The following is a 26,931-nucleotide window of genomic DNA, read 5'->3' as shown; positions in this document are numbered from 1 at the left end:
GAAGGCTGTGTGTGGCAGAATTTGCGATGAGCTTCAGTGAATCACCATTAAGCATGATGGCAACCTGCTCAGCTTTGCTGATGTCTGAAGCACAAACACAGAATGAGCCCATGTACCCATATGGCCTCATGACCAGAAGGACATTGGGAAGGTCTGATCTTCAGAATGTTTGCTGGTGTTTGCTTAGGTGCTTGCTTATTATTATAATTTTTAAAAACACACAAGTAGATTGTCTAGCCATTTGGAAAAATTCCAGAACTTTATTTTGTTTCTGTCTTGTATTGCTAATTTATGTATGCCACTGTTTGCTAGCTTTGATTGCCAGAGGGAAGCGCTGGATTATATTGTCAGTTGTTTCCACATACAGTTGAAAATTTTGTTTTATTAGAGTAGAACAGCATAGTATGCCTTAAGGCTGCTCTCAGTGTTTGTACAGAAGTTTCTTAATGTCCAGTAGTTAAGTGATACTCCATTAAATCTCTTATAGCAGCCTATTGATATTCTGTTACAGACAACTGATACTGATATTCAACAGAAAACTCTAAGTTTGACCTGAGAGTTGTTATGATAAGAGGTAACTGAATGTAGGCTATAAATTCCCTGTCACAATGTTAAACTTTACTGTGATTTGGAGATCCCAGAGTTCCAGTGCCATGAAACAGGGGCTTTATTGCTGCTGTTATGAGAAGACAGCTTTAATGTGTAGATTTTTGTTGGAGTGGTTGCAGTAGCATGTATGATGCTTGTTTAGTGTGAATTAATGGCTAAGTGGACCAAGGGTAAAATGAAAGCGTTAGGTCATTAGGTAGAGAAGGCAATTTAGCCTTGCTGCTTTATCATTAGACTGCCTGGGTTCTAGGCAAGAACCAAAAGCTTCAGCTCAGATAAAACTTTAGCTCGGATAAATTGGGGTTTATCCAATCTTTTAAACTGGAGATTGTACCTGAGTAGAAATTAATTAAAATATTCAGGGTTTGCAATACCATTAAAAACAATATTTTCTCACAAAGTACTGTGTACTAATTCTTTTTCTAATTTTCTTTTCTAATTTGTTTGTTTTTTCTCTCTAAGAATTGTGTATGATTGTGAGATTGTGATAGGTAATTCCATGAAAGCATCAGCTCAGAGTTAATTATGGATCCACACTGAGTATGGGATATGGTTCCTATCCATCTCTTCAGAATTCTTCATGGAATTTGTACTAATATAGTGGAACTGAGAAGGACAACAAAGGTTCTCCAAAGAATGGGACAGCTTCTGTGTGTAGAAAGATCAAGTAATGCACAGTTAACTAGATATTTGGTACAGGTCTTAGAAAGAGCTAGGCGTAATGAAGAAAAAATGTTTCTTGGCACAGCAGATTGTAGGGAATGGATCTCAGTGCAAAGTGTGGAGTTTTTCCTAATATTCTTGAGATGACCGTGAAAGCGTATGGGAGACAAGGTTGTTGGGATTTGTCAAATACATGGAAAGCATTCTTGGTTCTGCAGAACTTATGTTGAGAAAAAAAATGTATGAATACTATGATAATAGTTGGCGTAAAAGGCATGTATGTTGCTTCTGCTCTTGTTCTCTTGCTCACTAAGTTTGGCTGTTTGGAGGAGCAAAACAGTAGGCTAGGAGGAGATGCAGTAGAGTTCAGCATTTCTGTCATTTTGGGTTTTTTACTGCACCAGCATTTCTGAAGTACCCTTGAAGTCACTACCACCAGCCTCAGTGGCTCTAGACTGTCTCTAGGTGTCTCTCATGCTTGCATGTTTTGAAATTGGAAAACAGAAGAAGAAAGAGATTACTGCTGAAACCTGTCTAGATTCTGTTAATCTTTGCTCACTGTAATGGTTCGGGTGGCTTTTAGGAGACTCATTGCAAAATAGTAGTATATCCAGCTTTTCTGGAAAGTTATCTTAAATTTAACGTTTTGTTAAGTGAACTGAAGTAGAAGACTAAAAAGTTGTTAAATTTGGTTACGGCTATCGGAACAATTTATTTATTTATTTATTTATTTATTTATTTATTTATTTATTTATTTATTGTTACACTGTAACAGAAACCACTTAGTGCAACATTTTATTATTTGTGGTGTCTGTTAGTTGCAGTTATTATTTCTAGAATAAAGCCAGTTTACAGAATTGCTCTTTAAATACTGTTGCTCCCAACTGCACCAAGTGTGCTGTGTCATTTCCTAATATATACCTCAATAAATAATTTCCTCCCTCTCTCCCTGCAATGAAGAGGATAATTCTGTTTAGAGATCTGAGATCAGCTTACCCTGCAGCGTTAATCGTCTAATAGAGATACTCTTTAATTTTTCCAGCATCCTGTAATCCACCCTAGTTTCTGATACATTTAAAAGCTATTAATTGTTAATGTTGTGCTTCTTGAATTCTAATTGTGACCAGGCGACGTGCAAGGATCAGGTTTGGGCAGAATCAGTAACTGCTCCCAGGGGAGCCCAAGTGGCACTGTCTGGAGGCAGCAGGAGCTGAGCTGTTCAGGAGCTTGTCCTTGTGCTGTGCGTCTGTTTGAAGTTAGGACTTTGTGCATAGTCTGCTTTCTGTGCTTTTGAACTGGTGTCTGCTAATGCTAGCGCTGTGGATTGCTATCTGGTATGCACAGAGGAGTCTTTGAGTATTGCTGCTTTTTCTCTCCTTTTTTTTTTTTTTTTTTTTTTGTTTAACTGACTAGCAGATGCTAGTGGGTATTTTGGCTATTTCTCCTCACTGATCTCAGACACTTCAAATGATTGAGGTACTTTTCAGCATTACTGCCTTGTTCTAGTTGGCTTGATCTGCCAATTGCTAGTTAAGGTCAAAAGCAAAGCATATACTCTAAGGAAAAAAATTCTACTCTCTAGTGATATAGAAATATTTTAATATAGAGATTTTATTATATATATATTTAATATATAGATTTTATAATATTGACCGTCAGATCTGTTATAAAATGAATGCTGAAAAACTTTTAATCTGCATGTATAATTGTACAGTATTATGCAGGAGAATGCAATAAGTGGTACAAGTGAGAAACATTTTTTTTTGTTATATGATGAACTTAAAGTTGATACTGTTACTTTATTCTAGAAGTAGATGGAAAAAGGAATAGGGATTTTATTTTGGTTTTTATCTTAGACTCTCTTGCATCAACTGCAACAGCACATTCTCATTTATAAGTCAATTTGAAATGACGTTTAAAAATTGTAATTATTTCTCTTCTTCTCTTCTCATTATTTCTCTTCTTTCCAGAATTAACGACAGAAGCTGATTAGAAGTTATATCCAGAAAACTTGTTAGTGATAACATTTACAAAATCATGTGTTTGGCTTAAGAGAAATCTGGCAAGAAATTTTTCTAGCTTCGGTGCAAATAAATACATTTAAAAAAATGTAAGGCTTGAATGTTAGATAGCAAATTATTGGAGGTATGATGCAAAAGTGCTTTCTTAAATTTGTGAGTTCTTACGTGAGTATATGTGTAGAGGAAGTCCTCATCAGCACAGATTTCTCTGGAAGCATGATTTTGTACCAAGGGAGAATTACAGTCTTGATCTTCAGGTTTAGAGACTCTGGAAGCAGTAGCTAACTTGATTATTATTCTTTAACTAATAAAGTATTATCTTCAACTTTTTGTGCTTCCTTTTGTAAGTCATCTTAGTGTCAAATAGGTGATTTGTGTCATCCAGGATTACACAGCCAGGTTTGTTTTCTTAAGACAATGCTTTAAAGGAAAAATCATCACTGTGTCTGCAAGTAAAGCTTTAGAGAAATACATATTTATAGCAAATTGAACTATTATCTTTTGTGGTGGTTTAAAAGCAAGGTTGGAAAATAAGCATTTAGCTTTTCTTGAAAATTGCTATTTTCCCTCTCTCCTTTTCAGAATCCATTTCCTGTGTTAAATAAGTATAGAGGATTGCATGTGCACAGAGGCTTGTTGGATAATGGAGGTTGGAGGGGACCTCAGAGGTCACCTGCTCCAGCCTCCTGCTCTGAGCAGTACAGTTAGGAGATCAGTCCAGTAATACTTTTTATGTGCTTTGAAGCAGTATTTGAGTAAAAAAAAAAAATTGAGTCAGTAAGTTCATTTTAATTTTTATTCATACTGTATCATGAATGTTATGCTTAATGAAGGCCTCAGTAGCAATTAGAAGTTCCAGTGCTGTTCCCATCTTCCCATGTTAACAGAGCTCTCTGGCCTTGAGGATATTTTAAACTGATTGCTAGCAACAGTCCTGATATAAAGCATAGATCATTTCCAGTTTGTGAAAATGCTCTGGCAAATTTATGATTAATATATTCAGTGCTTCATTTATTTCAGTTTTTCCAGTGTCAAAATGTTTTCTGAAGCGTGGTGGCTGGTACCCTTTCCTGGGGCCAACACATCCTGCCCACTCCTCTGAATTTGTCTGTCATCACTTCTACATGGAAGTGTTGGAGGATTGTGATTGTTTTCTTAGTAGGAAAAGTTCCTAATGGAGCCTGCAAAGGACCTCCTCTCACAAAGAAATCTCCAAGCGGAGAGAGTTAAATCACCATGACTTTTTTTAGGGGGCAAAAAGTGGTTTTTCAAAATGTCTGTTGAATCACCGGGTGATAGGGGCAGGCTTTCAGGAGACTCTCTGCAATTCAGATGTGACTGAAGCATTGAGAGCATAGAGGATGTGCTGGATTTGGGAAGGTAGTTTTTGGTAGCCTGAGAGTGGCAGCAACAATGGTGCTTCCTTTTTTTTTTTTTTTTTTTTCTTCATAAGGCTACCAGTTCCCAAACCTGTGTTAGATCTAATTATCTCTTCTTATTTATCTCTAAAATTCAAGAATAGGCTTCCGGCATAAAGTTGGTGTGTGGTTTTTTAAATTTTTTTTTTTTTACTATATGCTGAGAAAAGTTGTAAATGGATTCTTGTTTCTTCTCTAGATGGATCCTGTGCAAAAAGCAGTTATAAACCATACGTTTGGAGTGTCCATTCCCCCAAAGAAGAAGCAAGTCATTTCCTGTAATGTCTGCCAGCTTCGCTTTAACTCTGATGTGAGTACTGGCTATTTTCTTTCATTATTCAAAATAAGTGTAATTAATACAAACTTCTTTTCTCCAAGTTGATAGTTATTGGTCTACATACATTTTGCCCAAACCTATGGGTTGATGTTTCGCCCACTTAGAGCTAGAAGTCTGGCAATGAGTGCTGCCATATAACTTTGTCCTGGTAACTGAGGAGCTGGCTGCGCTTTTTCTCAAGTTCAAGATGCCAACTTTTTAAACATGATTTGCCATCAACCATATAATGAAATGCTCCTACAGAAGCACATCTGTGTTTTCAGATATAGATTGTTATGATAGACCATGCCACATACATTAACAATAACCCATTGGACAGTCCAGTAATATTCAAGAGATAGGAGACAAATACTGTGTTCTCTTCATGTCATACCTTTCTTTTCAAAAGGCACCTTTTTCCTGCTGTTCCTATGTTTTTTCTAATTACATCTCTGGATTTCTTAATAAAGTCATCTTTCCAGCAACTTTCAGTTGTAACAATTTTGAGAATTTATATCTTTTGAGAATGGTAAACTTCAAAGAAACTGCGTTCTGAAGTGTAATTCAAAAGGAAAAAAAAATTGGCCTATATGCCTAAAGTATATATCCAGCTAGTTTTTCCCCAAGCTGTGTGAAAAATAAAATCAAGAATGTTGACAAATGAAAATAATAATAATAGTAGTTTTCTAAAACTATGAACTTTGACACATACAATATGTTTGTTCTCAGAGATTTTACAAATGTTCCTAGGCTAATAAAAATTTTAAAAACTCATTGTTGATTTCAAGTATAAGAAAAGTACTTAAGTGATGCATGAATGTTAGATATTTCACTGTTGTAGGAAACAGTTTGAAAGAAGTTCCTCAAGTCTGCTGAGGTCTTGATGCTTCAAAACTTTCCCAACAAAGGCCTATAAAGTCGATATCTATTGCTCTGATTTCTCTTGCCTCCACCATTGCCTGTTGAAGTAGTAACCAATATAATTTCCCCCATTTTACTTTCTTGTCTAGCCTGGCATGGGTTTTGAAGCATTGATGTTTTACCTTCAAATTGATTTTTGAATCAAATCTGTCATCTTCTGACAAGCTTACTAAACTTCCTTTGAAGTGGCAATATCTACTTAGTTAACAGATTTCAAAAGTCATTTTTTTTAAATTTAATTCACTTATGTTTCCTTTTTAAGGTTAAGGCTTAGCTTTAAAAAAATATCTTTCTGCTCTGATTCCTGATCAAAATACCCACTTTTACTGATTAAAACAAGGAACCAGTATAGTTCTTAAAAATTTGTGGGCTGTGTGGATCTGAATCTTGCTTCTTAGTAGGATCTTATTTCCTCTCTGAAAGGGTGGCTCAGCTTGTTCCTGCTCTTCCCTCTCCTTCTACGGAGTCCCTTTTGATGGCAGGTCCTGTCACTAGAGGATTTCACACTGACATTCAGATGGTCAAACAGTACTTCAAGACAGACAGATTGAATCGCAACTCAGCGGCAGGAGAAAAAAGAGCTGAAATAGTATATCATTTTGTACATCTGCCAACTGAGCAATTTTTCCGAACTTGCTCACAAAGTAGAACAAAAAGTGCGTATCATATTCTGCTTCCAATGGTGGCATCACTGTAGCATGTCAGATTATAGCCTTGTTTCCCCTTTTGGAGTGGCTGTATTCACAGTACTGTGCTCCTTACTTTTTAAATGTGTCTAATGCACACAGTTCTAGCTGTTAGAAGATATCATAATTCTTTTGTAATAGATGGTTTTAAGAATGGATTTAGCATCATGAAATTGCCAGTGGTAATGATAAAAAGCAATTCCTTCCTTTCTAGAGCTTTTTTCATAACAGGGCATTCATAAACAACCTGGAAACTTGATTTTAAAATGTTCTGAGACTCTAGTGGGGTTATTAATAGTTGAAAGTACTTGAATATAAAATAAAATTTCACAAACAGACAAGAATATTTGGAGATCACATTTTGCAATTGAAGCACTATTTTAGTTGTCCTATGTTTCATTACATTTTTCAGTTTCTCATGGAAAGCTTATGTGAGATTTTAAATCTTTCCTCCAGGTTCAATCTTCTGACCTTATTTGTCTACATGTGTTATCTTTTCATCCCTCTACCCATTCCTGAAGTGTGAGAACTTAGTTTACTTAAATATCATTCTTCCCCTACTCCTGTAATAATCTGCACTGTCACAGTGTTAGGTAATGTTTGCATCCTTTCAGTTCAAATCTTCAGACTCTCTTGTAGTTCCTTGACACAGTTTTTGGTGTCTTTTTTTGCATACACACAATGCAAGTGATTTCTTGTAGCTGTTATGATTTCTTGTAGCTGTTATTCCTTGAAATGATAATGCAATTCCTTAACTTTATGGGGAGTAGGCAGATGATTTTTGGCTATCATATCTGCTGAATCTTTCAGTGGATTCCACTGTGAATTCCATCATTTCCACTATGCAACTTGCTAAGAATATTTTGAAACCCTTCCTGGTGATAATAATAATAATTATTATTATAAAAAAAAAATAAAATCCTCGAGCATAACACACTATAGGAGATTTGCAGCTCATCCACTTCACAGTTTCAGTTTCTTTCTCTGCCCCCACAAAGCTGATATCTTTCTTGTACGTGATGGGCATGTTGTTCCTTTGAACTTCCTTTGACCTAAATTATGCAAGCAAATGAAACAAAAACAACCAAAAAGTGGCTATTAATTAGTTTTCTCTTATTAAATGAATTTCATTTTCATTCATTTGTTTGAAGCTCCTGACCTGATCCTAATATTGCTTTGTCTATTACATGAATAATGTACAAACCAATGGAAATTTGTCTTTGAGAAGAAACTTGGTTTCCATGCCTGTAATCTTTTATTCACACTGTTGGTACTCACTGTTCTGGATCAATAGACCAAAATAATTCTGACTTAGTCAATTTATATTTGTCAAACCTCCTGTTAAGTTTGCACAGTAAATTGCAAAGGTTTCAAATTTCTTCTGCTGCTGTGCCTGCAGTGAGAGCATTCTGACATCAGATCTGGAGGAGGGCTGTCCTTGTGCAGGAGGTGGAAGTCTAACGTCAGGGTTGGACAATTTATTTTAAATTGTTTTCTTCATTCTGAGAGTAAATACATCTAATATTGAGGTGATGCCACCTTTATTTTGAGAATAAAAACTGAAAAAAAAAAATAAAAAATAGATCCCTGAAAGGCTATGGTCAGCTTTTTTTTTGTTGTTTGTTTGCTTGTTTGCATAAAAGAGAATTAATTATTCAGAAATAATCCTGAGTATATGCAAATAGAGGTAGCTGAAACAAGGCATATGGTAAATAGTTGAAGTACTTCCAGAATGACTGTGGTGAGTCCAAACTGTGAATTGTTTACCTAGAAGGGTGAAAAACAAAGAGTTTAGTTTTGATGTTTTACAAATAGAGTAACTGACAGCTTTTAAACTTAGGATGCAAAAGGAGACATTACATGGTAGGGGCTGGTTTAGTAAAAGCAGAGTAGAAAGAATAAATCTTTGCCTATTACTTAAGCTTTTTTGCTTGTGTGAGTATATAAAGAAAATGTGAACTAACAGCTTCTAATGGTATGGAAATACTTTTTTGATGTGATTTATGTAGGAAATATGAAAGACAAAATGTTAATCTTTTCCTAGGGCATTATAATTTAGCATATCTACAGTTATAGGAAGGTTCTGTGCATCAACAGGAAGTGTCACTGTGACTCAGTGTCCCCTTTGTCCTTTTTTCCATCATCTCTGCTGTACACTATTAGAAGAAGGCAGAGGCTATATGCTCTATTTGTACAACAGTTATGCAAATTCACTTGTGCTAATCGTGGATGTTTCCCAAACACACCTTTAGAAATTAATGCTATTAACTTTGCCTGTGGGCAGACAATTGAGTTAAGGAACATTATGTCTTTCTCAATTAAGGGAGACCAAATTTACATACCTGTGTTTCTGTTTGCATACGTTCAAGCACTCTGTATTATTCTTCCATAAAACCTAACAAGTTATTTGCAGCTAAAATTTTTGTAGATATACCCAAGTATTTGTCACACACTATAGAAGAAGTACATAGAAATACTTATTTTGGTAAAACCAGGCAGTCAAAGCCATATCACAGCACTCTTGAGACCATCATGTGGCATAGTGAGCCTATTGTCTCTGGTAGTCCAGATTTACGCTAATATATTTCAAAGAAAATTGGTAAGGATGAAATACAGAAGCACATCAAGATTTCTGTGTATTGATATGTAGAAACATTTGAAAAAGTGTTTTGAGCTACTGGTTGAGGGCTATAACCTAATGCATTTGGTTTTGTTTTGAATTTTCAGAAAGGTGAAAACAAATTAAAGTGGCATGGAATAGCATGTTACTAAAATCAAATATTTTGCTTTGAATAAATTTTGTTTAGTATTTTTAAAAGCAGAGTTGATTTGAAGATTCTCTGGGGGGAAAAATGTAATTTGAGGGGGGCAGCAGAGTGATAGAAAAAAGCGAAGTAGAACTTGTGGTTCTATTTACTAGAACAGATTAGGACTATTTACTGAGGTGGAAGAAAGCAGGGAAAAAAAAGTTAATAGTAATGATAGTTACATGTATAAATACAACTTATACACAGCTCAATTGCTCACTGCCCACTGACTGATGCCCAGGGAGTCCCTAAAATGCAGCTGCCTACCTAGCCAACTCCCCACAGTTTTTCAAGACTTTTTCATGTGCATGATGTCATATGAAATGGCCTTTACCCAGTTTTGGTCAGCTGTTCTGGTTCTGTCCCTCCCAAGCCCATGTGCTACTCAGCCCTTCCCTTGCTGGCAGGACAGCATGGGGAACTCCTTCAAAGTTCCTGCACTTTGAAGGATAGGGGACTTAGAATTTATTTGTAAGGTTAACACTGAGCTGTTATCAGTAAGCTTACTTTACCAAAGCTTGTCCCATGACCTACTTGAGATACTCTGGCTAAAACTAAGTGACTAAAACTAAGTGTTGTGTTATTTTAATACCTGGGATATCCAGCCCTGAATAGTAGACATGACAGGGAGCTCAGTCCATGGTCAGGCAGGACACCTGATGACATCACCAACTGTACTGAACACCTTTATTGGAATTCCAACCCATTACCCTTGCTTTCTGTTTTCTTTTTCTACTCTTTCTTTTTCCCTCCCTCTCCTCCAGGTTGAGTCAGGGAGCAGAATATCATTGAAAGAGAGAAGTATGAAAAATATAGTAAATTGGTAAGGTTCTCAACAATGAAGGGAAGTGAAATGGTAAAAATATCAGTACAAATCAAAGCAAAGGGATTTTTCCTGAGCTAACTTCTATGATAGTTGGTAACGGAGATCAAATAATGTTGAATTAAGTTGGAAATTTCAGTTTAAGAAGGATGGCATTGCAAGGATTGTTAGCTGATGAGATCGATTAATCATAGTAGCAAGGACTGAGATAAACATTTCAGAATGTGTAAACTTAATTCTGTTGTGAAGTGGATCATTGCTTCTATAGAAAACTGTTTAAAAATTTATACTAGCCTTAAATAGTTGTCGTCGGTTTTGTGCCAGTATATTAGAACCAACAAAACGTCTGTTAACACTGTTTTTTCTTGCTTCATTTCTACATATGTTCCAGTGCTGTAAATTCTAGTGTTTCTGTAGAGTTCAATCTCTGGTTTTCTGTCCAGCTCAGGAAAAAAAATAAAAATAAAAAAAAAAAAAAAAAAAAAAAAAAGGAAATATCTCAGTTATATTCACTGCCACCAGAGACGATCTAGAAGGGACAGAATCCTCTTTGTGGAGCAGATTGTGGTAGTGAGTCAGAACTTCTTCTTGCATAAAGGCCACCAGAGCAAGAGATACAGCTGAAATCCACCAAAAGGAAGCAAGATGTGCTGAGAAAGATTTAGCCTAGCTTTTCAAAAATAGGTTTTTCCTTTTTAAGAATCCTGGGATTCCTTTCAGACTTGTGGTTATCTATATGGACTATGGATAAGCTTTGTAAAACAAGTTTTCATATTAACTGTTTTGGTATGATTTATTGAGACTGATTATTTATCTTGCAGACATTCTAGCAGAAACTAAAAGCAGCTTGAGTAAGGTTTGCTCTGTCTTTATGGAACTCATAACAGGGTCTGAGTATCAATAGGGCACGGGAAAGATGGCTGTTGCTGTCTCCCAGAGATTACTTCTCTGCTTACTCTTGGCTCGCTGTTCTACTTCCCTCTGGCACATTTCCCACAGCTGCCATGTGGCACTGAGTCCTGCCAGCAGCTGTGGAGCTTAGGGCCAGGCTGACCTGAGCTGTCTGTTCTTCTCTGCTCTAGTGATTGGTGATGTCACCTGCAAGAGAAGCATCAGTCAGGTTGCAAGGATACCTGTTAGGCTTTGGCAAAACTTTTTTCTCCATGCTTACAAAGTCAATACAACTTTCTCTTCTCTTCCATTATTTGCTTCAGTAGTCCAAAGTTTTTAGAGCTTGGGCACTAGCTAATATTGTTGGTGCTAATCTAGTCACTTTCCTCTCCATCTGTTCTCCAAGCTCAAATACTTTACACCAGCAGTCCGTGTGATTTGTTTGTTTGCTGGTGTTTGTTATTTTATTATTACTTTTTTTTTTTTTAAGTCATCTGTTGATTGCTTCTAAATGAAATATCTGCTTCCCTCAGTGCCAGCTGTCCTTGTTTGTAGGAAGGTCTTTGGCTGCAGTGCAGCCACAGGGTACCACCTTGTTGATACAATATTCTTTCACTGGCATAAGCGTGTATCTGCACAGCATATTGCTCTCTGTGATTGATGCCTTTAAGTTGGCGCTGCCTTTTGGCATTGCCTGCAAAAACTCAGAAATCAAGTCAAAATGCTTTGCGGGAAGATCAGAAAAAGCAGATGCAGCAGGTGGGCATTAAGAGATGCTGACAGGCAACTTATTCTTGTGTATATATAGCTAATAAAAAAGATTCAATGATTGTGATCGCCTCTTTAAAAAGAAGCCAGAAGGCAACTTTTCAAAGTTGAGGCTAGCGTTGCCAAATGTTATCTTAGCAAACATGGATGGATGTCAAAAAGATAACATGCAAAATAATCAATAGCATCGAATAAAAATCTGCAGAACTGTCACCAGCTTTTGTCATCATTTTACATTTTTTCTTATAAATAAAACTATTGGAGCTGATGCTTAGGGTTTGGAGCATAGCAGAGCAGGTAGGTAATTAAAAGCGTAAATATCAGGAGCTTGTGAAGGCAGTTTTCTGTGTTGAAGACAGATCTGACAAAATGATGAAAGTTGTTAGCTTCATCATGACAGAAATGCTGCGTGATTACAGGGTGCAGAGTTATAACATGCTGAAAGTTCTGATCCAAACCAACTATTTAATAAAGTGGTTAACTAAGTTTGATTAGTTGCTTTCTTATGATGTGACCATTTTTCACCACTTTTCATTTTTCCCATTTCTTGCAATCTACCTTAATATTTGGAGCAATTTGGTTTCACAAAGCTACTGAGAGCTGAATTTCAAAAATAACACATAGCTTTGGTGTAACAAAAGTATGAATAGTTTTATTTTGCAGATGACTTCAGTTACATCTATTCTTAACATCAATTGCATCTACACTTAATACCAGAGTACAGATAAAATTATTCAGCACAGGTGCATCATGTTGTCATTGAACAGATCTGATAGGTTTGCATTTCTTCTCTATGCAGTAATAAATTCAGTTAATTAGTCATTCATACACCAGATAGATTCTCAAACTCAGTCAACTGCAAACTGCCAAAATGAATAGTGCTGATTTCAAATATTCTGTCCCTCCCTGCTCCTGACAGGGGCAATTTCTGTCATCTTTTCTACTGTAGCCTTAAGTGAATTTTAAGGGTTTCTTGAAGGTAATATAGCTATTAATAACTTCATGATCTGCATGTTTCCTGGTTATTTTTCTTTATACGTATCGGTATACATATATTTAAATTTTAGCAAAGCTACTGATGGTATTATATGCTAAACATATTCACACATTCCTTGAAAGCATGCTTACATGTAAAGATGAAGACTTGTATTGCTGATGTTTTATTAGATGGAATCTTGTATATGAGGCAGTGTGTTATGGCTACGTAATCTTACAGATGAATGTGATGATGCTTAGATTTAAAACTTAGTTGATAACCTAAAGCAGAAATTTGGAAGAAATGTTAGTTTCTGAATAAAATCTAACGTGGTGTGTCTCAACAGAAAATGTACTTAAGAGAGGAAAGGCTTCAACCAAGTTATTAACCTTACAGCATCCTAAGTTTTCAAAAAATGTTATAGTATCGTAGAATCTTTAGAGTTGAAAGGGACATCTGAAGGCCATGTAGTCCAACTGCCCTGCAATGAACAGAGCTACCATGGCTAGATCCTTCTTAGCAACCTAGAAAATATTTTGTTAAAAAAAAAATAAAAAATCATAGTAGTGAGAGTTTAAAATTTAATTTAGTGGGACGTTTAGTTTTGAGAATATAAGAAATGAATGTAATGATTTTTTTTTAAATAAAGCATTAATTATGCTAGTAGTATTGAATTGTGATGCAATGACATCAACAAAATTAGTATACTTCATTGATCTTTTCCTACATTAGATGCAGCCATTTACACTGGAATAAATCACTGTGGAACTAAAGAGCATTATGAGTACATGAGTATAGCGACATCATTTAAGGTTGCTTATTTTGGCTTTTAGAGCTCTTGTTTTTAGAACCTGAAGAAGCGACCACTATTGCATTCTACATTTTTCACTTTCATAAATATAGTTTTTATCACATGGAGTTTGCATGAGGCAATTTGTATTAATGAGGATCAAGAATGTACACTCAGTATCTATTTAAAATATTGTATTTCAAATACAGGTTTTGTTTTTTTTTATTTTGCTTGGTTTTTTGTGGTTTTTTTTTTTTTTTTTTGGTTTTAATGTTGAAACTGGTAAGTTCCCTTTCTTTTATGCAACGAGTGTCTTTCAAACCTTCTGCATGTGTAATTTCTGGATTGTCAGAACAAATGAAAATGACCATTCAGTTTCTTTTATAAGCTGAAAAAAAAAAAAAAAAAAAGACAGAAATTGTGCTGTGCTGTGGCTTTTTCCAAAGATATGTTTAATATTTCAGGCACACATATTACAGAAGCCTGTAACTTGAAATATATTGCTGAATTGTGCCAGAAACAGGTTTTTAATGGGAGTTGGAGAAAATAGGCTTGCATATAATGCGGTGCAAATATCTTATAGAAGTATGGTTAGTTATGGCCAGGACATTAATAATCAGAATAATTGGTACCAGGAATAATCATAACATGCTTTCTAATTTCAGACTTCCATGGCTGCCCTTTTCTTTGTTTATCATTACTCCAGGAAATTATAGAAAGTAATAATTTTTTTTAAGTATTAGAGGAAATTCTGTTCTGTATTGTTTCTGTATTTTTGTTACCAAAAGCAATGGAATCAAATGATTTATTTCATAGTGGGTAATAAGCAAGCTCTAAATTGCAGATACCTCTGAAAACATTACTTCAGCACCCCAAGGGATGTTCATCTGACTTTGTTTGAAAACAAAAATTTATATTTTCATTCACAGAACATTTACTGAAAGAGCCTAAGAACCAAAGCTTTAACAAAATCCAGTGGCTAGAAGCTGAGACTAGACAAATTCAGTGTAAAAACTATTAGAATGTGCTTGAAAAAAAAAAATAATAAATGTAGCTCTTCTGCCTACCACCCAAAAAATAAGGGCTGGTTCTCTGGGGAGGACTGACATTTTTGGGCACTATGCTTTAGGTGGTCATAGCAGCACCTTTGGGCCATATAATGTACAACCATGGACTGGTTAAGGTAAAGATAGTAATTATGCTATTTAAATCAAAGGTGAGGCTATTTGGCACAATCCAAGGTGCTTTGCTTTGTGTTTATGGAAGTCTTAATTTTAATTCTGCTTGGGCTTGTTTGTTTTCAACAGGTCTCATGTACACTATGTGAGGATTGAATGAAGGGAATCAAAGACTATCGTAGGTTCTGACTGATATTGCTGACACTATTATTGCAAATATCAGCAGAAAGGCTTATTATCAAGGATTTGACTGACTAAGCCTTTCTCTTGAGTGCACCTATGTCTCCTGTGTTGTAGCTTTGGCCCCAGGCAGTACATGGTCCTACCAACAGCACAGTGCACATGGAGCAGAGTTAAGTTATTTAAAGGGACATCATCAACTTTAGAGTGCTCCAGTGGAAAACCTTGTCCTTGTTGTTATTGTAAATTAAAAGTACCATAATGGAAAGGGTATACACACCCCTCAATTTTGAGCTTTGACTTCTGTACATATGTACAAGCCTGTGAAAAGTTGATTTATTTATTTTTTTTTTATTATTGATGCTCCTTTTAGCTCATCATGTAGCAACAGCAAAGTGCAGAGAAATGGATACAGCTTGGCAAAGGTGGAGAGAGGCAAGGTGATGGTACTTTGCTCCTGTTCCTGCTTAAGGTGCATTGCATTAACAGGGTGCAAACAATCTGCACTCCTCTGCCTCACTCAGAGCTGAAGAGCTTCAAACCAGAAGTTGACAAGTGTCCCTTTAAGTAGTGCACGTAGTAGTAGTGGTATAGCTGTGTAGCTTTTCTTTATAATCCTTAAATTGCATTTATATGTCTTAAGTTCCAAAGATTTTAAAACTGTCATATAACTTAACAGCAAGTGATGAATAGAATCTCTACTGTTTTTATAATGAAGATTGAAAATAGTCTCAATTTCAAAGGAATTAAAAGTAAACTTTATCTGGGAGCTTTTCTTACTGAATGCTTGTTTACTGCAATCTGTTTTAAAATATATATATAGCCACAACATGTCATTATACACACTGTCTTTTTGAGGTAGAAAGCACTGTTTCACAAGGTATATAATCACAAAGCTTCAGTGTGTAAGAATTTCATCCTCTGTTTAAACTGCAGTTCTCTACTAATTTTAATGGTGCATATAGTTTTTGTGAAGATGCCACCAAACTGACTGTTTTGTTGTCTAGTCCAGCTGTTTCTACTGCTCACTTATGCTCTTCCATACAAAAAAATGTTTATTACATGCTGTCCTAAGGTGACTGTATTGTAATGCCTATTTCTGCTGACCTTACAACAATTTCCTCATTATGGCAGCATTCTTTCTAACATCCAAGATGTTTGGATCCCATAACTGCTTTTTGTAAAGCATGTGATTTGTTTCATTTAACACAGTGAACTAAATAACATAGGAAGTGTTTTTGCATGGACTCGCAAAAGTTTCCTTGCACTGATGTTGTTATATGCCAGGCGCCAAGGCGTGGTCATCTTGCTACATGAAGCATGCTTTCTCCAAGCATTTTACTTTGAAATGAACAACAATATTAACTTCTATAGTTAATATGTAACCTTCAATAGAGGCACCTAGTAATACCTCTCAAATCATTACAAAAAACATTACATTTGGAAATGGGAAAAGCACAATGCTGAATAGTATGATGGAAAGTGTTATGAAAATAGATTGCTTTTTGTATGGAGCTGTGTCAAGAAAAGCATTGAAGGGCGTTAGTGGAAATGTCCAGACTTTGTGGTTGAATTAAGCTTGTAGTGCCTGGGCTTTGGAGCTAATGATGTGCCCTGAATTGTCAAGGTAGTTTGTTATGCACAGTCAGGAAGAATGATGGGAAATTTAAAATCACTGAACAACAAGCATTTGTTTGTTTCTTCAGTAGTGGAACTTCAAAAACACTAAGCTAATTTCTGTAAATAGTCTTACAACAAAGGTGAAGTAAACATTGTATCTTGGTATGTTTCTGTGGTTCTATCTGGGCATACCAAGAAGAATGCATAAATACAGTGCTTCAGTGCAGGAAAAGAAAATAAAGAAAAAGAGCTTCTCTACTTCCTGTCCTTCAGGTTCCTATTTTCTTAGTCTTTGGAAAGAAATATATATATGGGAGGCAATTTATAGAACCATCAGGACTGATAAATATTTCCTATGTTTTCACTTGAATCTACTGAAGTTTATAGGTTTGGTGTTTCTTCTTTTTATCCTTTTCTGCTTGATCTAATAGTGAAGTTATAATGTTGTTAATGCCTGTTTGAATTGCTGTTGGTGTAACGATGGAAGTACTTTGACTTCTTTGCTAAATTAGATCAAACAGAAAGGAAAAAGTGGATTATTTAATCATGTTACAGGATGATGCATGTTTTTAACTACAGGCAATAAAGAGTAGGGAACAGTTCATAAAAACTGAGTAGCATCTTTCTAAATTGGGCATGTTTACATTTGTATAGCTCTTTAAATCTTTAAGCAGCATGGAAATAAGGAATTAGATTAGAAGTAGCAGAGCTGTATCTAATCCTGATGCCCCTTTTTCCAAGTTTGCAAAAAAGCATGTACTGTTCATTAAAATCCTGTTGTTAGAGCATGTGAGAAATTACATCTAGGAGAACTATAAAGCTACTATAATTTTTCAGGTGGAATGATATGGTGCCTACTATTGAAAGTGTCACTTTTCTGCCTTATCATCCATTGTGTTATACAGAAGTACAGAAAAGAGTGAGCCTGATTTGTTCTCCTTTGTAGAGCCAGGCCGAGGCCCACTACAAAGGAAGTAAGCATGCCAAGAAGGTGAAAGCACTAGAGGCAACGAAAAATAAACCAAAAGTTGGGTCTTCCAAGGACAGCGCAAAGGCTAACCCAAGCTGCTCCACGCCAGTCACAGCCAACATCTCTGACAAATCAGGTCAATGAAAGCTTTTCGTTCTATACATTCTTTGTTTTCTTCTTTTGTAGATACGTGTATAAAAGAAGCTTATTGCACAATTCTGATCTTATCTTGTCCTTTCCAAACTGTTTGTTATATTTTTCTTGTATGGTATTGATCAGTTTTGATGTTGTCAAGGCTTTTTTTTTTTTTTTCTTCCCCCACATCTGAATGCTGACATTTGGTGTGTTAATGTTCTCTTGTCAAATTTACTCATAGAAACAATGTTATTCATGCAGCAGTAGTAATGGCTGTGGGTGAGTGTCAAGTCTGGGATGTGCATATTTAGTTGAGACACAAGATATTTCTCCAAAAACTTTTTCTCCTCTGCATTAAAAATAATACTGCTGCAGTAAGAAACGCCCACGGAAATGTCGTGAAGCCTCATGATACAGCTATTTCCTGATTTCCACAGCTCGTTAGTGCTTTAACATTTTTTTCCCCCCTCGTGTCAGTAATCTGAGGAAGATCAGTAATACTAAATGCAGTGCATTTGTTTGAGCCACTTTCAGCTCTATCAGTGTTGTGTTACCAAGTGAAACAGGAGAATTTCCTGAACTCCTTGACATTCTGAAATACTGTACTAGTCATCCAAGAGAGAAAGTCTACTGTGGGTTAACCAACTGTTGGTCTGATGTGTGTGATAAGCTTGCTACTGCTTTGGTAGGCCACCTATCCATTTATCTTTGACAGAGCTGAACTTGACTCAGATTCCATAGAATGACTGGCAGAAATGATTCTCTATTAAAATAAAAGGCGAAAAAGCACCCTAGTTTCAATAACAATGGCTATTTGTTTCCCTTTCTCAAAACCATCTTTGGGTCCTTAGCAGTACTGATTGGTGCCGGATTTTGGCATTTCTTCACCTAGAGAATCAAGCATTATACTTTGTGAGATAACATGAATTCAGTAGTATAGTCAGAGAAACAAGTGAAGTTAGGGTAAAACTGTAGCAAACTACCATCTGCTCTAAATTAAATGTGCATTATCAAATGGGAAGAGATTTAAAATATTTGATAAATATTCTACTCTTTGTGAAACTATAAATAGCTTCAGTTAAAACAGCTTACTATACCAGGTGTAAACTGTAAAACCTCAGACAACTGTTTAGGAATATTTCAATTAAAACTTCAGAGGAATTAACATGTTGCAATACATTCTGTGAGCATGTAGCTGTGCTATGCACTCCCTGCCCTACTTGTGTCAAGTAACACAATTTGCAGCCTTGTTACCAAATCCCTTATCTTCTTTTCCAACTATTTTCTGGAAGTCTAGCACTGCCTTATGCGTCTCTTAAGCCAGACTGCAAGGTCTGGCCCTGACTTAATTTTCTTCTCTGTAGAATGTATCTGAAATCTTTCACTTCTTTGTGTTCACTTTTTGAGAGGGGATAATATAATCTAGCCAACATTAAGGGAAACTTGACCCTGATATTGCAATATTGTCCCTGTTTTGACATTATGTTGTTATATACTATTAATTACTTGACACAAATTAAACAGATTGCCATCTGTTGGATTATACCACTGCAAGTGTTTCTGCATTCAAAATAAATCACAGTGGCAATTCAGTGTAATGCTGTCTTCCAGCTTGGGGAAGGGCAGGCTGCTTGAAAGAGCTATATCCCACCACTGATTAAACTGTTGTTTAACCACTGCAAGGACTGTTAGGTTCCTGAGAAGTGTTCATAAAAAAAAGTCACTCTTGGTGTCCTCTCCTTGTGTATGGAAGGAGAGGATGATTAACTAAAAAGGGAAGGGAGTTTTAAGTTTGTGTTCCTTTGTTACTTCTTGCACTTGTGCTGGTATTTAGTAAGAATGGGTAGGGAGTAGCATAGTACATTGACAAGCTCAGTTTACTATTATGTTATGTATGTCTGCTAATAAAAGGACACAACAGGCATGACTCACAGCTTTTCTGATGTGCTGTCATTTTGAGTGACATGTAGATGTCTGCCCTGGAGCTCTCTAGACAGAACAGTTGCTCTATACTGAGCTGAAATGTCAAGTTTGCTGCAAAGCTGCATCTTTTGTGGGTCAGACACAAGTGTTTTGGATATCATGCTATTTTTCAGAAGTAGTAGATCCAGAAAAATAATTTTACCATTAGCTTAGCTTGTGTGATGAATCTATCAGCTATCCTTTTCAATGTGGGAAGCATGGATGGTGGTAGAACTACAGCAGTTAAACTAATATTTAAGGTTTTTTGAGGAGTTCTGAGGAGAATGTGGCTTCCTGCAGATAGAATTTGCCTCAGCCAGATGTACTCTGGAACCTGGTCTGAGTATGGTGATGCCCCATTTGTATGAGAGTGGTGGTCTGTGCTGCTGGTAACACTACAATATGATTCAAATAACTTTTGTAAATTGATTGTTAGCAACCGTATTTAAAATAAAAAATAAATAAATAAATTCTGTAGTACATTGCTGAGTTTACTGCCCCCTCACATTAGTGGGTATGGTTATGGCTTGAACTGCACTGCTGTGTCCGTGTAAACTTTTTGTTCGTGCTTTGAAGCATAGTTACAAGGCAGCAGCATTAATAGGACTGGGAGCTGCTCTTTCATGTTGGGCAAAGATTACCTTCCTTCCCAGTGGAGTCCCAGGATTTCAGGATGGCTTCACACAGAATTGTACATATATGAGGGAGGCCTCATTCAGTGGTTAGTGAAGTCCTTCAAACTTCGCGATATTGCATTACTGTGTTGCGCACAGACACATGAAATTTAGAGATGCACATATACATATTTCCAGTAAAAAGCACAGCTTTAGAAATGAGCACAGGCAGCAACAAGTACATAGCAGGGTTTAGAATATGCTGACTATTTTAAATGCGGCTCTGAGGATGTAACAGAAGCTGGTGTCTATGATCCCAGCCTAGCATCACCTGCTGTGAAGAGATATGCTTACAGTGATACATCCTTTGGGAATATATATGGTAATAAATGGACTGAAATGTCACTATTTACTTATCAAACAAAAATGAAGTCTTTGATCATACTTCTAAATCAAAATAAATTGTTCAAAGTGAAGCAGACAGAAAATGCATTATTACTTCCTTTGCATTTTGCTTTGATAGAAAACTCAGAAAGTAAATGCAACTGTTTTAACCTTCTAAAAAGTCAAAACCAGGATAGAAAAAGAAGGCCTTTTTCTGTCTTTGAACTGTTCTGGATGTGATCTGTTTCCCATGTGTCAGTGAGAGCTGTTTGTGAAATGATATAGATGCTCATTTCAAGTTCGGTTCTCATTCTAGTAAAATCTTCAGGCTCTGCTACCTGCCATGTGTTACAAACAATCCTTTTGGATGTTCACTGAAAAGTCCTTTTTGTTCAGCTGTGCATCTGCGATATCAGGCATGTAACCAGGCTGAATTCTGGACCTGTTTCAAATTCTGGCTTCTCTCACTATTTTTTTGTTCTGTAAGTGCATCTCAGGGCAGCTCAATGTCAAGTTCACAGTGTTGTGACAATGCATGAACAATCCTGTGCTGGTCTGCAGTGTGTGGTGAGGACAGCAGTGACATCATGTAACTGGAATTCTGCTGTTTAATTAGCTGGGGCCCTTAGGAATTACCCTAGTTATTCCAGCATGCTAGAGTTGCCCAGCGAGAGATTAGGTTTTGAAAACAGCCTAGGCACGTTGATCAACAGAAGTGCTACTTTGTCTTATAGACATATAGTAATAAGTTGGCTTATTAGATAGGACTGGCAGCTTTATTGGAAAATGTGACAAAATGTGACCTTGAGGACTTGTCTAACGTTTATAATTCATTGAGGGCTTTTCTATGTGTGCTTTGACAATAAAACTGATTTGTTTTTTCCCCTTTTATTCCTAAATAGTAGAGTACAGCATGTTAAATCACATTTACTCAGGCATATTACAATGGGTTGGAATTCCCTAGTGTCCCAATTACTGGTGAAGTTTATTCATCAGCTGTGAATGAGACGTAATGTCCCAAGAGAGGCTTTAGTTCATATTTCACTAGTCCACCACCAGGACACTCTCTTAGTCATGTTGCTTGAGTTGCTTACCTTAAAATTCTTCCTGACAATGTTCAAAGTCTAAACTTTTCAATGTGCTTCTCTGTACTTTGAGTAGATATTCTGTGGTTTGAGTTGATGAACTCCTGAGAACTCCTGGAGGACTCAAGGTCTTTCTTCAGTCAGCTTGTAATCATGTTAACCCACCCAGACCTAAAACCCCACCTCGATTGAAAATGGCTATAGGTGCCATTAACAGTAAAATAAGCTGTCACTGACACAATTAATTGATGAGTTGTTGTAATGGCTGTTCAAAATGAAAAAAGTCAACTTTGTCTTTCTTCAGTCATTTTATCAATCAGAAAGATATATAAGCTGGAGATTGCTTTGTAGAAACTGTAAGCCTTTTCTCCTGTCATAATATAAAAGCAGAAGCTCTGCATTAAAAAATACATTGTAAAATTAAATAAGACTTTTTCGGAGTACTGTGATGTGTGCTCAGACGTTCATGTGTACATCACTAATGCAGTGTACTAATATTACTTCTTCCAGTTAAAAAAAAAAAAAAGGAATTTTTTTGAGTACTTTTAAAATTGTCATAAATAAAATCATGCATAGTTTTTTCTTTGGGTAGAGGGAACGGCAGGCATTAGACTAAATGAGGCTGATTCTACTAATGTAGCTGGACTTTATGGCACAGCCTAGGGATGCTCTCAGTTTTGTTTAGTTGTATATCTACAGTAATTTAAGGAATTCACTTACGTACATTGAATTGCTCAGCAGCTCTTTTCTTCTTACATCAGACTTCTGTTTTTCTTGTTTGCTCTGTTCGTGATGCCTGTTGAATAACCAAAGATTTTTCTGAATGATAATGGAATGATAAATCAATATAGAATGTCACAACTTACTAGCAGATGATTAAATAGGTTAGTATATTTTCATAGAGAATATAATGCCAGAGAGATGGCCCTATGATCCCTACCTATCAGAACCATTATGTGTGATGTCATTCTTTGTTATAATTGGTTTTGCAACATATTACAAGAGCTCTTGAGTATTCGGGTGAGAAAGCGGAGAAAGGAGAAAAGTGAGACTAAGAAGTAGCAGCTAGCAAAAAGCAAGTCTAGGACTGAGATGCCAGTGTTGGTCATCTCCTTTGCTGTTTCCTGCTAGGAAGAACCATGATCCAGAGGTATCTGAAAAGGTGGGGGTTATAGATTGGGATTGCATAAAATTTCCAAAAGAAAGAAATTATATTTCCTTTTCTGTTTCCTCAAGATGGTGGTTGTTCTGTTGGTAAATGACTACTATTTGCATAAGAAGCAGTTCATTTGCGAACCAAGCACAAGGTTTGTTCTTAGATGACTAAGGAATTCAAATCAGTGGAAGTTCTCTTAATCTGAGATGGACTGAAATTAGACCTTCAAATTTGTTAGGAAGGAAAACTTCCAATAAAGTCAGCTGCTGGTTTTGTTGTTTTTTAACATGCCTGGGAGAGAGTAGCTTTATCTGTACTTACTATTTCCTTATTAAAGAAATATACTGCTGAAGAATTAGGGCCGTGCTTCTGATGCCAGATGTGTAGCTTTTTCACATACCCAGGGAGTAAATAGCAGAATGCTGGTGATTACTCATGCAGTTAGTAGTGGAATAGAATTTTATCAGTATCTAGTTTGCCAGAGTGAGAGACTTTGTTGTCTATAAAATTTGAGAATATATGTGTAATCTAATAGCAATTTTCACACATCTAGATTTATTTTTGGGAAACATTTTTTTTACTTATATTTACCTTCATTTTTGTAACATGCAAGCAGTATTTAGAATATTATGTCCAAATGCTTGTTAAGAAATCCAGAATCAAAACCAAAGCAAAGATGTCTGTGGCTGACACGTAAGACAGTAAAATAGGTCTTTTGAAGATCCTCCTTATACTTCTGTCTATAATTCTACAGCTATTGCATTACTGAATTGGTGTGAGAAACGTGCTACAATTCCTGCAGCATAAAAATGCATACGTGGTCAATAGGTTGCGTTTTATTTCCTTATTCCTTATTTTCAAGGAGAGTGAAAATATTTCTACGTAGGTTAAGCAAGTTATATACAATTTATTGGATAAATCTTGAAAGCGTAAGTGAATACTTGCAGTCCTCAGGTAGACCTGCCACTGAAATCAGTGAGAGTGCACAACTATAGATGTAATTTAACTAAAATGAAGAGGAATGTTTCATAGTTGGCTTCAGTGGCAGTTCTGTCTGGGCAAGTACTGAATCAGTAGTTCAGACACAGACCCATGAGAATGCACTTGTATGCAGAATGTCAGCTCATCTTGATTCATTTATTTAGACACCCATAAATTTTATATTGAGTTCCAAAGCACTTTAGCAGCTGTGGGTAGAATTTTAAGATTATTTAAGCACAAAATACAAGTGAAATGTATTTCTAGTAATATATTTCAGGTTCACAAATGGAGGACATAACATTAATTTAATAGTTGATGAGATGATCCAAAGCATTTTTAGGATGTGAGGGATACCTTGGTAGAATATTCTATATTTATTATAATCTTTGAGTATTATTTTTCTAAATATGCTTATATTATTAAAATGTTAAAAAGACAAAACAGTACTGTGGAAAAGCTTGCATTCCTGTACCAGGAAAATAAATATGTCAGTCTGAAATGGGAATATAAAATACTGAACAATAGATGTCTGGTGTCAGAGAAAGGTATGTTCTACCAGCTAAAAGATGTATTGTTGCACTGTAGTCACATTTTCTAATAACAGATCACATACTGTATTCCAAACTTTCCCCAAGTTGTGTGAAAGTTTTCCAAGTCTGTTTTAATTTTTTCCATCCTGGTCAATACAGACTGGCATGGCTTAGAAAAGATTAAAGCTGAAAATAGTTTTAAAATAAATTTGGCTTGGCATAGAGCAACAGGACCCAGGAATGCAAAGCTGTGGGATGTTCTCCCTTTAGGGGTACTTCCTGAACCTGGATTTTTGTAATGTGAACTCTCCTTGTTGAGATGTAACTTTTACACAGTTACTTTGATATATGGTTTTGGTTTTTTGTTTGTTTGGGGCTTTTTATGTATGTACCAGCATACCTGGAAAAACAGCCACAAGTATGCAAAGGATTGACTAAAAACTGTAGGTGATACAGTAAGATCATCTCAAAGGCACCCAGTAATTGGAACACTGGTTTCTCTCTCTGTTCAAGAAGATGTGTGGGTAGGTACAGAAACAAGTTTTGCAAGGCAAGATTTTGCACTTTCAGACCCACATGGACTTTTGAATATTTTCTTATTCTCATTTGTCCCTTTCCTTAAGAATTAAGCCCATCTCAAATTTCAAAACCAAAACTTGATGATGTTGCATTTTTAATCCAATTAGTTACAAATATTTCTGTTACCTGAAAAAGGGACAGGTTCCTTTTTCTCTGCTATGCCAAGCCAGAAATAAAATATCCAAGAAATTAAGTATCAACATCACTGTTGTACCATAGCCAAGCAAGCAATACTTCTGAAATGAAAATAATAGCTCAGCTCAGCCAGTTGGGGAGTAGTGATGCAGTTAATCAAATAATCAGTCTAGCTACAGAGCTCGCTCAATATTGCAGAGCCATCCAGACATTTCCTGATGTAGCTTCAGTATCTCAACAAAATATGTTGTAGATTATTTTAGTGCACATTTGTGCTTGAAATGAAAAGCTTTATATTTATAGCTTCCATTTGTTTCTCATTTTTGTGTAGAAACAAAATTGGTTTTCTTTAGAATGTGTCAAACAGATTTATTTCATGTAACAACCTTTCATTATGTGAAACCTAGTCATTTTTAAGACAGGCCTTAGGTACAAGGAAGAGCATTTTATGAGAACTAAAGGTAATCAGAGGGTTAACAAATTCAGTGTGCCATCTGATTTGCATGTAGGTTTGCAATGGAATTTTTCTAGAACAGAGCCCTACGGGTTTTTCTGCCTCATTTCTCAGCAGACTCCACAACTGGTGAGATAGTAGATATTTTGTCTGGCAGCCATTGGAGTCTCATTATTTAGCAAATGTGGAGATAAAACAAAGATTTCAAAATCCCTTATCAAAGTTAGCTAACTCTGTCTTAATGAGTGTCAAGAAATAATCTAATGCTCTTTGTTGTCGGGTTTTGGGTGGTTTTTTTTTCCTGAGCAGTATGTGGAGAGGTGCAGGACAAAATGCCTGCAAATGCTGTGAAGGTTATGACCACTAGTGACTTAATCGCTTTCCTGCTATCGGTTTCATGGTATATATTACTCATAGTGTTCATATTTTTCCTCATAAAAAGGATAATTAATTGTTTAAATGCATGCTTTATTCCTTTATAACAGTGTGAGCCAGCAGAAGATAAGACTTTCTGTGAAGAACAATGGCTTGATGCTTGCTTTTTTCACTGGAGCTATTGTCTGCCTTTCTATTCAGTAGAGTTTTTCTACTGATGTACTGAGGAAGGCCCTTCTTGTCCTTCTATTAATTTTGTCATTAATCTTCTTCTCTGTCTGTATCTTATTTCAAGTCAAACAGAACTGCAGCAACTATTGTTTCCAGTATGTTGACGTATGGATCGTCTTCCATACATGTATCCCAGGGTAGATCCTAGAGTTTGTTTAGGCAATCCTTCGAGTACAACATGGATAAATAAGTTTTTCCTATCTTCATTTATTTTCTCATGGGTTTTTTAACATCTTTTTTATGACTTTCATCCAGGCTTGTAACCTCTGTGACTGTGATGTCTCCACTTTCAAGATTTTCTCTTAGATGCTTTGAATTCTTTTGCAGTATTTTTGCAGTGCAGTTTCTAGTGTCCAGTCCTTTCGTCCTTTAACTGTTTCTTGCTAATATTTTTCATGATTTTCCGTTTTCACAATGGTGTTCTTTTCCAGCTGAATCAAAGTCAGGTGCACTCAGAACCAGTGCCTCAGGGATTCTCCTGGGCTCTCAAAGGAAAGCAAGCAGTAGATCTTCAGTGTTATTTCACTTTTTTCTCCCCAGGCTAAAACTACTGATTTTTTTCTATCCAAATTCTTCATGTCCTTCACTTTCAGAGTTCTCCATGTATTGTAGGATTGCTGTGGTGTGCTTTCAAGATGCTGGCTTGCACCTACCAGCTGAGGGGTGCCTCAGC

General features: G+C 36.1%; 1 protein-coding gene across 19 annotated transcripts in view; it reads left to right on the top strand.

Moving 5' to 3' along the window:
• ZNF385B (zinc finger protein 385B) overlaps window positions 1–26,931 on the top strand; it is a 149,929-nt gene that overhangs the window by 112,013 nt on the left and 10,985 nt on the right. For all 19 annotated transcript variants that reach the window (XM_085552662.1, XM_085552654.1, XM_085552659.1 and 16 more), the window contains 2 exons: window positions 4,911–5,021; window positions 17,614–17,773. In XM_085552662.1, coding sequence (XP_085408788.1) covers window positions 4,911–5,021; window positions 17,614–17,773 — 271 coding nt within the window. The remainder of the gene's footprint in view (window positions 1–4,910; window positions 5,022–17,613; window positions 17,774–26,931) is intronic.

This window comes from Coturnix japonica, chromosome 7 (genome assembly GCF_054131305.1).
Source record: "Coturnix japonica strain WE chromosome 7, WE-NBRP24, whole genome shotgun sequence".
NCBI lineage: Eukaryota > Metazoa > Chordata > Aves > Galliformes > Phasianidae > Coturnix > Coturnix japonica.
Note: the sequence above shows the minus strand (reverse complement) of the source record. Positions and strands in the feature narration are given on the sequence as shown.